Source organism: Cydia fagiglandana, chromosome 14, assembly GCF_963556715.1.
Source record: "Cydia fagiglandana chromosome 14, ilCydFagi1.1, whole genome shotgun sequence".
In the NCBI taxonomy this organism is placed as follows: Eukaryota; Metazoa; Arthropoda; class Insecta; order Lepidoptera; family Tortricidae; genus Cydia; species Cydia fagiglandana.
Window position 1 is genome coordinate 9,562,089 of NC_085945.1, and position 12,632 is coordinate 9,574,720.

The 12,632-nt window shown below is 34.7% G+C and overlaps 2 protein-coding genes across 4 annotated transcripts in view; both read left to right on the plus strand.

Moving 5' to 3' along the window:
* Window positions 1-9,228, plus strand: part of LOC134670533 (uncharacterized) — a 54,469-nt gene extending 45,241 nt beyond the window's left edge. The window contains exons 2-5 of one of the 2 annotated variants that reach the window (XM_063528343.1): window positions 5,160-5,201; window positions 6,841-6,883; window positions 7,737-7,895; window positions 9,037-9,228. In XM_063528343.1, coding sequence (XP_063384413.1) covers window positions 5,166-5,201; window positions 6,841-6,883; window positions 7,737-7,895; window positions 9,037-9,137 — 339 coding nt within the window. In that variant the 5' untranslated portion in view covers window positions 5,160-5,165 and the 3' untranslated portion in view covers window positions 9,138-9,228. Of the gene's footprint in view, window positions 1-5,088; window positions 5,202-6,840; window positions 6,884-7,736; window positions 7,896-9,036 lie in introns of those variants that run through there. The other variant, XM_063528342.1, reaches the window with a different exon arrangement.
* Window positions 1-12,632, plus strand: part of LOC134670532 (uncharacterized) — a 53,603-nt gene that overhangs the window by 23,820 nt on the left and 17,151 nt on the right. The window lies entirely within an intron of this gene.

The window sequence follows — 12,632 nt, forward strand, 5'->3', positions numbered from 1 at the left end:
GGCCAGACCGGTCGTCAAATGTCAGTCATTTTTTTAGTATGAACAACTAACCATCTTATTTCTGATATTCGATCAAGATCAAAACCCTATATCAGCCAGTAGGTATATAAAATGGTACATTTATTTTGTATTTCCCATAAAAGTATTACATGTAAAATGTATAAATACACATTCGAAACCACAAATAACGGGAAAAACAAAAAGACAAATAAAGGCCCATAAGACACATCGTACACAGGCCGGGAGTCAAGGATATACAGGGTGCGAAGATTTATGTCCCCACACTATTACGGTCGATGAGACCCGCAAGTTTTCCTGGAAGGGAACACTGTAGATTAAAATGCGACAAAATGCACAAAATAAGTAAGTAAAATCAAGTGTAAACATATGGGTGCACATATCATCTCGAAAAGTCCCATAGCTCTTATGACAGCGAATTAGGAACTATGGGACATATTTTTGAGTAGGTTGTCTGCAACCATATTTTTACACTTGACTTTACCTAATAATACCTTTCAATTTTCAATGTTCAATAAGTATGTTTTTAAGTTAAGTTAATATATAATTATGTTTTTTTTTATTCTAGTGCAGAAATTTTGTTAATTTTGACATAACATTTTTATTTTTCGTGAAGATACTTTTCCGCGATTCAAAGTAACCCTAGTTCACCAGTACCCTATTAAAAATATAGCAGATATAGACAACTTTATGTTTCCACAATAGCGATATTAGGTAATAAGTACTTATGGACTCCCTTGTAGATGCAAAGTATTTTGACAAGTCTATTCAAATCGAAATATTAATTTGGCTTGCAGCAAAGTTAACTTAACACTTTTTACATGCATCCAAATAGGTACTGACACCTCAAATCTCCTTTCACATTTTGTATATTATGTATTATTCAAAAACACGTTTACACTTCAGCTTTCCCGATCGTAAATCCAATTTATTCGCCCATAAATTTTATTCGACATAGAAATAAAAACTAAAGCACCCTGTACACAAACAATCTTTCAGCGGTTGACTGCTATAAATCTACAGGGTGATGAAGCTTGGGAATTAACTGCCCGCGTGGGCTGTATTTTTCCTGGCCAGCATGTATCGCGTGTTAACGCGCGGCAAAATATATAGGTAATTGGTTACCGCATAGAAGAAATATTCGCAGGATTCTAGAAATAGACAGACGGCGCGATTCGGGAAATGAATTAGACATTCACTAGATATGAAATAGTAAAGATATGTGACGTTCCACGGCAAAAGGTACCTTTGGAGGCCGCAATAATATTGGAGCGGCGTTAGTAATAGCATAAGCGTCAAACGCCATAAGGTACCTTTTGCCGTGGGACGTCACATATCTTTACTATTTCATATCTAGTGAATCTCTAATTCATTTCCCGAATCGCGCCGATAGTCCATATTTTTTATTACGAGTAGGAACCTTTTGGACGCCATTGACCGATATATCCGCACCGCAGGTCCAACGTAAAGGCGGATCAATCGATCACAGACCACAGAGCAACATAGACCTACGTGCATTTCCAGTTTTGACACTTCGGTGACCTGGCGTCCGAGTGACAGCTTTTGTGTTTGACACGGCGGCTTCGAAAAGGTTAATAGTATCAGTCGATCAGGCTTGGTTTTAGGATCTCAGGAATGTGTATATTATTAACCATTGCATTGAAACAATACAAAAGTCAGAAATGATAGTCAATGTCCGACAGTCGTACCTCACTCGCGAAACGCTCCTAACAAAACTGAAAACCCAACTTAGTATGGAAAACAAGAAAATTGCGATTTTGTCGCTAAAATGTTGCGTTTATGTATAATAAATGCAATACAAAGTTTTATTTGATAAAACGCAACAAGAAATGGCATTCCAATACTTTTTACCTTTTTGAAAGTTTTTTTTTTTTAAGTTTTTACTTAAATTTTGAAACTAAGTGATTCCGGCTTTTTTTTATCATTTCCATATATCTGATACCTTAAAACGAGCAATTCTTTTTTATATAAGTATATATTTCGGGGATCTCACAAACACGTCTCTAACGATTTCGATGAAATTTGCTATATGGGGGTTTTCGGAGGCGATAAATCGATCTAGCTAGGTCTTATCTCTGGGAAAACGCGCATTTTTGAGTTGTCTTATATTTTCCGAGCAAAGCTCTGTCTCTTAGATATTTATGTTAATGTCCACATATGATAAATTGCTCAGTTGCCATCTATTTTACTAGATTTTGTTGTAAAATTCATTGTGTCATCCTCCCTATGGAGGCAATTTTACATTTTTTCACAGGCTGCTGCACATAGGGTGCATACCCGCAATACCGCAATGCACTAACAGTGTAACGGTGTACCACTAGACATGCTCCGGTGATAAACTCCGTGGAATGCTGCAAGCTTTCAGATGAAACTAGGCCGAAAGTATTTGGCACTAGTTAGTGAATTTTTGGAACAAATGTGAATTTTATTAGGGATTCCTGTACAATTAACACCAGTTTTGACCAGTACTTTCTATGCATCTCGCTCGTATTAATGCAAGCGAGATGTATAAAAAGTAGTGATGTACCGACTATTGATTTGGCCGACTAGCCGACTAGCCGACTAATCGGCGCTCGAATGGCCGATTAGTCGGCCGACTAGTCGGCTAGTCGGCCAGATCATTCGTTTCGTATAAATTCAGGTGAAAAACAATAGTTTTGGTTCTTTGGTTGCGTTATTTATCATATTAGCTTGGCTAAAAGGAGTTCTCTACAGATTCAAAGATCTATCACAAGAATCCTCGTTCAATTTCTGTCTTTAGTTCTTTTATTTTACGATCCTGAGCAGACCGTCTAGAACAGCTTGTAGGAGGTATTTCCAAATCTCTATTTCCCGTACGTAGTCGCCAGTTAAGAACCTATATATCCCCTGTGGTCAGCGTCTTTACGAGCAACGTGCTCTGTCTGTCTCTAAGTTTTGCAATAACATAATACATAGTTCCTCATGGCTCTATCATAAAAAAAAAATGAATAATAATTAAAGAATTAACTATCGAACTTGCACATGATTACACGAGAATCAGTTGAGAACGACCTGTAGAGGAAAACACCAGCCCACCAACATATGATAACGATCAAACGGTCACTTATTTATATGAACAAAAGTTTTCGTTTGCATCCTGAATAGGTATTTTAGTAAAATAAACATAAAACATATGGTATTCTTTCACTAAGAAAGTGCCGACTAATCGGCCATTTTCGCCGACTAGTCGCCGACTAATCGCCGACTACAAATGTGGCCGGATAGTCGGCTTTCCCGAGTAGTCGGCGACTAGTCGGTACATCCCTAATAAAAAGTAATTTACGTAGACGCGAGCTAATATGACTGCTACAGATTTAGTGCATTATTTTCACAGAAACGTACGAACGTGTCTTGCTATTTCAGTCACAGCCGTATTCGAACAATGAGGTACGTCAAATACTAGATAATATTCAAATGAGAGTTCGTCTTCCTTTAATGGCTCCTCAACACGATGGGCCAACGCCGGCGACTCATTCTACCGCATGGCTGCGTCCTTTGGAGTGGCCGGCGTTGGCCCATCGTGTAGAGGAACCATAAGGCTGATTTAGACGGCGCGCGAACTCGCATGCGTTTTTAGCTACATAGCGGACTGTTGGTTACGTCCAATTCAACCGACCGACCAAAACCCACAATGTAATGAAACTAGCATGTGCGAGTTCTCGCATCATCTAAATAAGCCTTAAAGAGTAGACACAATTTAGAACAGCACCTCAAAAACGAAATAAGTATGTAGTCGGAAAGCTAGTTCACATCTTAATAAAATAGTATTTGCTTCCACCTACGAGAAACCCGGCATTTCAAAATTACACTTCCGCAAGCGTTCACAATTCTATTACCACGGAGCAAATTGTAGTCGACTGTACGTTTAATAAAAGAGCAGGTGGCGTGACGGATGGCTGCGGCCGAGTGTACCGGCTGGCGGAATTTTCGTGTAAAAATAAGTAATGCAGTGTAGGAGGTGGCGTCAGCGGTTTTGTGTGGCTGTGCACATGCCCGAACATTTTAGATACCGTAAATTCAGGTAACTATAGTCATATAATACAACTATTTTTGATTTTTAACGTTGATTATCAACGAGCCTTTTTGATTTGGACTCGTTACATTTATTTTGTTAGATGCGTTTTCTTTATGAATAATTTGAAAAACATTTAAATACTTATTTTATGTATTAGTATTTCTAATTCGAGTTTGCATCGATTAAACTTTTTGTGACCCCTTTAAATAATGGTGTAGCTGCTAATTAATCTCTTTTCTCTTTGTAACTTAACTAAACAATACATATTAATATTACAGCAAGGGACCAAATCCACTGAGTTATGGTATGGTGTACGAGTAAGTCACTTTGACAAATATGAAAAGTTCGCCGCTTTCTAGAGAACTATGGTAGGTATATTGTACTTTGTTAGATGTAAGTAGATATTGCGAAGAAAATTTGCAAATAGCTAAAGAGTAATAACCAATGAATGTGTTGATGTAATTATCGATGTATGATCCTAGCGTATAAATAGGTTTCTAATTAATGTTGAGTTGTTGACGCATGAATGACCAATTACCAAGTGCAGTGATAACCGGAATATTACGTAATTATCAGTCCATTTAAAAGAGGTGGTGTGCTAGTGTTATACAACTAATATGACACGATTTGAAGTGCAAGTGCATCTTGCGCGCACCGATAAACGAGAACGATCGTAGCAAAACTATTAGGTAATCATATACCTACCTAAGCGCATTTTTGTTCTACTCCAAATAATTATGGTTTAATGTTTTCATTTGCTAATATAGTTTACCTATTATTCTCAAATTACATCTGATTTACACATTCGGGTAACTCAAGGTATATAATTAAAGGTATATATTTTAGGTGGCATTCCATGCTTCCACGCCTAAAGGGTCCTTATGTTCACTATGCAAAGCACTTTCTCTGATGGAAAGCCACACATGTTTTTACAGTCTTAACTAAATGAGGTAATTATACAATACACGCCGCGGAAATTACTTTCATGTCTTTTATAATTGCTATTGACTAAATATCTCAAAAGTAGGTATTTAAGACTAAAATCATGTGCTATCCAAATGTAGTGAATTCAAGCTTAGTTTAGAGAAATATGGGACTATTAACTATTGGTGTCATAGCATTCATGGTAAGTTTAAAATACATACTTCTAGTTTAATATACCTATTTGAATACACACACGCAAATACGCGCAATGTCGATATAGATATTTTAAACCTCAACTGTACTTAATTCAGAACATTATGTTATATACAAAATGTAAGATAATATAGTATGTCGTCTTAGACTTTGATATCGCATATACCTGCAACTACAATCGTGGACAAATTTAAAGGAACGCAAAAAAATAATGATTACTAATTTTGATTTTACTTTAGGTGATGTAACTGACAGTGTTGCCAACTTGGCACAAATGATGCCAGATCTGGCATATTTTCACTTGCTTTGGCACCAAAATTTTTCATTTAGCATCTGGCATATTTTTTTGCATAATTTAGTCTAAACCAAGTTCGCACCAACTTGGCAGCAACAATATGCGCCATCGCCTTGTGTGGTTCATATTTTCATATGAATTATGACTTTTGTGGACGGATGGAGGTCTACGGACTATATAAAGTTGGTTAAGCAATTCTTGTCAGTAGAAAAAGGCGGCAAACTTGGAAAATGAATGTGTTTTAAGTATCTAATTTCAAGTTGACATTTTAGCATTATTTTAGCATATTTCAAAAATCTTTGGCATAATCTAGACATTATAGTCTAGCATTTTTTCAAAATGCGAGTTGGCAACACTGGTAACTGATGTAATCCAGTAAATAAACCTTTTTTTGCGTTCTAAATGTGTCCATGAGTATATTATAAGCGTTTCGCGCCTGCATACAATCTCTAAAGAGAGCGGGTGAACTAAAACTACTTTTGAAAAGATAATAACTATTGCTTTTTTTAGTTGGAAAACTAAAAACAATTTATTTACATAATTAATTATACCTACAGAGGTACCTATACTAAAATAAATTAATAACTAGCTTAAATCTAAAATAGGCCCTTGAGGCATTGTACCAAGGATGCTGGCGGCATTTCCTCGCTGTATCGCAATGCTGATACGTTGTGCGAGGAAGCCGCCAACTCTTCGGTCACTATAGTCCGGTTTTTTTAGCATTAGAAAGAACTTCGCAGAAGTAAGCTTGTGGTTCCAAATCCGGCACTTTTAGTGGTAATAATTTGAAGTAAATTATATGTATTGACCTTGCTACATTAGATAATTCAATAATTATTAACAATTAAAGAGCCTGATAAAACTGCACGCTTGCTTCTGTGGAGTTCTTTCTAATGCTAAAAAAACGAACTATAGTTACGTCAACCATTAGCTTCGCGATTTCTGCAAATGTCAAGTCATACACATTACGTATAACAATTTTCAACAAAAATCTAATTTAAATTAACAACGTCAAATATGAAAATATTATTCATATGGCTAATAATGCCTAGGTATAAGTAATTAAATAAGTATGACTATTCCATACTGAATTAATGATCATTAAATTAAGTTACCTACCTACATGGAATTATTACTATAGCATAGGTACGAGTATAATCCGTCTAATCTAACTTTGTCCCGATTAGAAAAATAATAAAGTGAGAGAATAAATGTGATATTTTGGTAAAAATGTGATCATTAATGATGAGATCCTAAAACACTTTATCATTACAAATGCATTGTTAGTTTGGTCCGTCTCCATATTTTAAACGCTTCTTCATTAAAATTTCAGATTGCACTACCCTTGGAAGCTTCGCCGATCTCGCATAGTAATGGTAAGAATAATTATTAAGTACCTAATTAAAGCAAAAAATATATCGAATTAAAGGTGGGGTAAGACTAACATAGCTTATTTTGCTCGAGGCAAGACAAAAAGTATGAGGATTCTGTACAAGTGATCTCTCAACAAGAGTCTCACCCCGCCTTACCCTTAGAGTATTTAATAACTAGAGTCGCTTTAGGAGCTTACCCCTCTGCCAAAAAACTTGGACAATTGTGCAAACTTTTGTATGGACTGACATGGCTATTTGTACGTTGCGTACAAATAATGTAGAAATAGCAATACATTTGACGTCTCCTCCCCCGCAAAAATCGGCAGACAGTTTCGTATAGAAAATGACAGCCATGACGTCTCCAGTTACTAAATGCTCCTTAGAGCATAAGGTAAGGTCTTGACCTTACCTTATGACGAAAAAAACCGGCCAAGTGCGAGTAGGACTCGCGTTTCTAGGGTTCCGTACATAAGTCCGATTCACGGTTGACTGCACATTTCTAATAGGTTTTCCTGTCATCTATAGAACTATTTTGAATATTTTTTTCAAAATTTTAGACCCATTAGTTTCGGAGATAAAGGGGGGGTGGTCATTTTTTGGCTTTTTTCTTAAATAACTTCGAACCTATGTATTTTAAAATTATAAATAAAAATTACCATCTTTGGGTCACTAATTTACATATATATGTGTACCAAATTTCAACTTAATTGGTCCAGTAGTTTCCGAGAAAATAGGCTGTGACAGACGGACAGACCGGCAGACGTACGAGTGATCCTATAAGGGTCCGTTTTTTCCTTTTGAGGTACGGAACCCTAAAAAAGTTAGAACAAAATAAAAAACGGCGTATAATTTACAGCTGTACATATCGCCATACCAGTCTCATGGAGGAAATATTTCGGAAAGCCTAGTTCACATTTCAAGTACAGTTATGTGCCGAGGAGTGAATACTATGAACCGAAAGTGTCAGAGGAATCGGACAATTATATAGAACGGCTTATTAGAGAAGCTCTACAAGGTAAATATGGATAGATAGATAGAATACTCATTATTGGCACACCTCAGTAAAAAGATACAAAAGAAAAGTACAATTGATTAAGAGCCCTTCAACATGCACACTAGCGCTACTGCTAAATAATCGTGATTATTTAAATTTAACGAAAGATATTGAAAAAAGGGGGCCGCTACGGACTGTATTGTGTATTTAAGTACCTTTTGAATACATCAAACTAGTTTTTATGTCGCTGGATTCATCAATCTATGCGTCCAAAGTTAAAACGGCCGTTTTTGTTTTGAGTTCCTAGATCGACGAAACCAGCAACATAAAAACTAGTTTGATGTATTCAAAAGGTACTTAAATACACAATACAGTACGTAGCGGCCCCTTTTTTTCAATATCTTTCGTTAAATTTAAATAATCACGATTATTTAGCGGTGGCGCTAGTGTGCACGTTGAAGGGCTCTTAAATGTAAAGGCAGACAACAGGCGGTCAGTAAATATATTATTTAAACATAGGTACCTAGGTACTAGTACAGTCAGCATTAATAGCAGCGAGTGCTTGCTTAGCTGAATACTAATGGTAGCTGATTTGACGATGGAGATAATGGAGATATCGATAACCATATCGATACCCTAGTCAGTGTTGCCAACTTGGCATAAATGATGCCAGATCTGGCATATATTCACTCGGTTTGGCACCAAAATTTTCCATTTAGCGTCTGGCATATTTTTAGCATAATTTAGCATAGCAACAATATGCGCTTTATATAGGCTCATATTTTCATATGAATTTTGACTTTTGTGGACGGATGGACGTCGACGGACTATATAAAGTTGGTCAAGCAGATCTTGTCAGAAGAAAAAGGCGGCAAATTTGATAAATGTATGTATTTTAAGTGTCTAATTTCAAGTGACATTTAACGATTTTTTTTAGCATATTCCAAAAATGTTGGCATAATCTAGACATTAGTCTAGCATTTATTCAAACTCCGAGTTGGCAACACTGACCCTAGTTTACACTCTTACTAATTAATCGGAAAATTTAGGGGTAATATTTATAGACCTTTTTTTGCCCACTGCCACAACGAATTTTTCGCCATAATTAGAAATGTAAGTTGGAATTGACGTCCATGTATATTATTATATAACATTATTACAGCTCCACGTAACATAGAGAGAGATAGAAGATCCACAACAAGAATGGACATCGACACCGACTACTATTTGATAATTGAAAGTGATCATCATTTTGATAAGTAATAGAAAGTGATCATTGAAAGTATGGAAACCACATCGGAATAATGGTGAAAGAATTTACAAAATATTAGAACTGAAAAATAAATATATTTTTAAAACATTTAAGTTCTTTGTTTGTTAGGGAATATTTTATCTTTTGACAGTTTTAAATACTATTAAAAGACCCGCGGTAACATATGATTAGATTTTACAGATAGGTATACATCTAAATATAAATAGATTTAAATTTAGCTTAAAGCAAAATCTGCTTTAAGCAAATTTTTTACGGATTTTGCCGCATTTACCTACCTTACCTATTAAATACTCCAGTAATACTGCGAGTGTATACTTGTCAGCATCAGTCAGAAATTGGGTAAGTAGGTACATTTTTATTTCATTTTGGAAATTAAAATTCCTACTTACTTACTTACATTTTGAAACTTAGAGGTGTCCCATTTTATTATTATATTTTTGTTCTGGTTTCCAATTTTTTTTATCTATGTAACTACATTGTTATAAATGTTATAATTCAACACGTGTCTTCAATCATTTCAATTACAAGTCTGTAATTCGTACTCAACCAAGCCTGAAGCCATCAGATAAGGTAAACGTTTACTTTTATATTATTTAGCCTATTTAAAAAAAAGATCGCGACCATTTTTAAATTCGTTGCTTGTTATTGAAGCACGTGTAAAATGCTAAAAATAATTATATTTTACATGATTATTTCCGCACTAATGGTACTATGTGCGGAAAATAAAGCCTATGTAAGTTTTATCTTATAATGCCGTCAACCGGGGTGAATAGAGCTGGCTGGGGTGAATAGGAACAATACTTAAAATGGGATTTACCTGACAATTTCTTCAAAAAATACTTACACGAATTGTATCATACAAAATCTTCTATTATTTTCCATTGAGTGATACGACTTGTGTAGGTATTGATATAGATATTGCCGCTCTGAAAAACATTCCCAGGACTTATAAGGGGGTCTCTATTCTGGCTACACTTTTATTTTGTTGCTAGAAAGTAGTAAGTAAGTAGTATTAGTATGTAAGGTAAGTACCCCTATTAACGAGCCCATTAAAATCGGCACTGATTACCGCGGTATGTACAAAAAGGCGTTTTATAAGAAAGCCTATTGACTTTATAAAAATTGAAGTACACACAAATATAGCTTTGTATATTGACTGTCGAATAAGTATAGCACTATTAAAGAAACACAAAGTAAACAATTGGAAAACCGTAAACTAACTCATCGGGAGCGCAGGATTTGAATGCTCCATACTAACGCGCAAGACCTCAAGTAAGCAAACGCGTATTTTATTTAGTGATTTTCATAGCAATGGTGAATATTACAGAAAGACTAAGACTTTATATCAATTCTTAATTATGATATTTATGGTTCCCAAATCCTCAATTTTTAAATATTTGCTTACCAATAGTAAAAAACAGGAAATTAAAAACCTCGGTGTTGGGTTCCATTTTTTGGTGTGGTTCCTAATTTCGAGGTATACCTCGGTGATAGCGGAAACGGTATTTTAAGTTCGAAGGGTTATATATTCATATGTAAATACATATTTCCTTAACTCTTGATGTTATTGAAATATTTAACCATTTATAAAGCTAAAAAGCTATTAACGTGGTATGAAATCTATTCAAGAACTCTTAATTTTGACTACAGTTTTAAGCACTTAACTGGAGGTTTCCTTAGAAACCATTATATGAGAATCTTGTTTAAATATTGACATAAAAACAAAAGCATGGTTGGCAAGTCTGTTTTATACAATGTTTCGTAATATTTAGTATCTTCCATTTTGATTGTGTTCAAAATATACGCGATCTTTATTTATTTTTATTACTCGTAAATGAGTTTTACAATAATGTGAATTAAACCGTTTAGCGATGGTTACAAAAGACATCACTCGTTAATAAGATGTATGGGAACCCAATACCGACCCACCTACAACTTTGGTAGGAAATAAATAGGTTCATAATATAATTATTATAAAACCTTTTGCATTATTTTAATTAGAACATATAATACTCCAACATACAATCGCAATCCAACGCGGCAACGCAGCGAGCGTGATGGGCACCTTTGCGTCGGGGGCAGCCCGGTACGGGTTTCAGTAGGTTGTTTATTTTATACATATTTAGTATATATTTAAGTTTAGTTTTAATTAATTTAAAATTATGTTTGGTTTATGTGTTATTTATAAAAGATGCAGTACATCCAATATTAATTTATTTTAATATTTGATTTCACATATCTTGTATCATTAGATCAATTTGATGTTGATGGGCATTTATTTATGTGATGAACACAGAGATTTGTTCCTAAGTCATGGGTGTTTTCTATGTAGGTATATACGTATGTATATCGTCGCCTAGTATCCATAGTAGAAGCTTTGCATAGTTTGGGGCTATGTCGATCTGTGTAAGATGTCCCCATATATTTATTTATTTTATGTTGTTTTATGTAGATACTTGTATACAGCATGTATTTTTGATACGACCACAGATATATTATTATTAGTAGGTGTAAGTAGACTCAAAGGAATTCACTTACATAATTATGTTTTACTAAAAATCCTCTTATTTTTCCTTATAGAAAAACCAAAAAAAATATTAATGGAATCTTACGATTGGAAATCTGATTAAATATAATACCTACTATTTATTTAACTACTATTGTCAAATAAATATAAGTAGGTATATAAAGAAGGAACTAAAAATACGATGGGTTTATCTACCCTCGTAAAAAGGAACCCTTAACCGCGGTATTTGGGTAGCAATGATCAATTACCACGGTAATAGGCGATTTCGACGTTTTGGGTTTAATAATTTTTTTTTTCTATATAACTGGCCAAAACAAGTCCAAAAACGAATGAAATATAAATTTCGATGTACAAACTATCATAAAAAAATATGTCTTTGTTCATACAGAGCCAGCTTATGTTTCATTTTTGGCTGTCTTTGTAAAAGTTGCTTAACCCCCTCGTTAATAGGGGTACTTACCTTAGTTTCATTTTGTTGTTTTTGTTTTATTTTGTTGTTGTTTTGTTACTCGTAATTGCCTTAAAATCAGGCTTGTTGGAAGAAAACGTAATTAAATAACTATTTATTGTTTACTGTGTGCGTAGTATTTGGTCGCAGAAAAATAGTCTGGCAAGTGGCAAATCAATCTGTCAGTAGAAATCCAAACACATAATTTTTATGGAACATCAAGAAGCCTTTATTTTAATTTCCCGCATTTTTCTATTGACATTATTAGTTTGCCAGACTATTCCTTTATTCTTTTTGGTGCTACCTCTGTACTTTTAATCCATTGTAAACGCTCAAAACATGCTCCAAAATTTGGGCACCGACATCCAACATTGACAAATAAAAAAGTTCTATGAGTTTTAATAAATCAAAGCGCAAAAACGAGTACGTCTTGTTTGGTTTCAGCTTTGACTGTTGTTGAAATGGAAGATATTTTAGTTTTAAAACCGTGGAAACGTGCATATTTTGTTT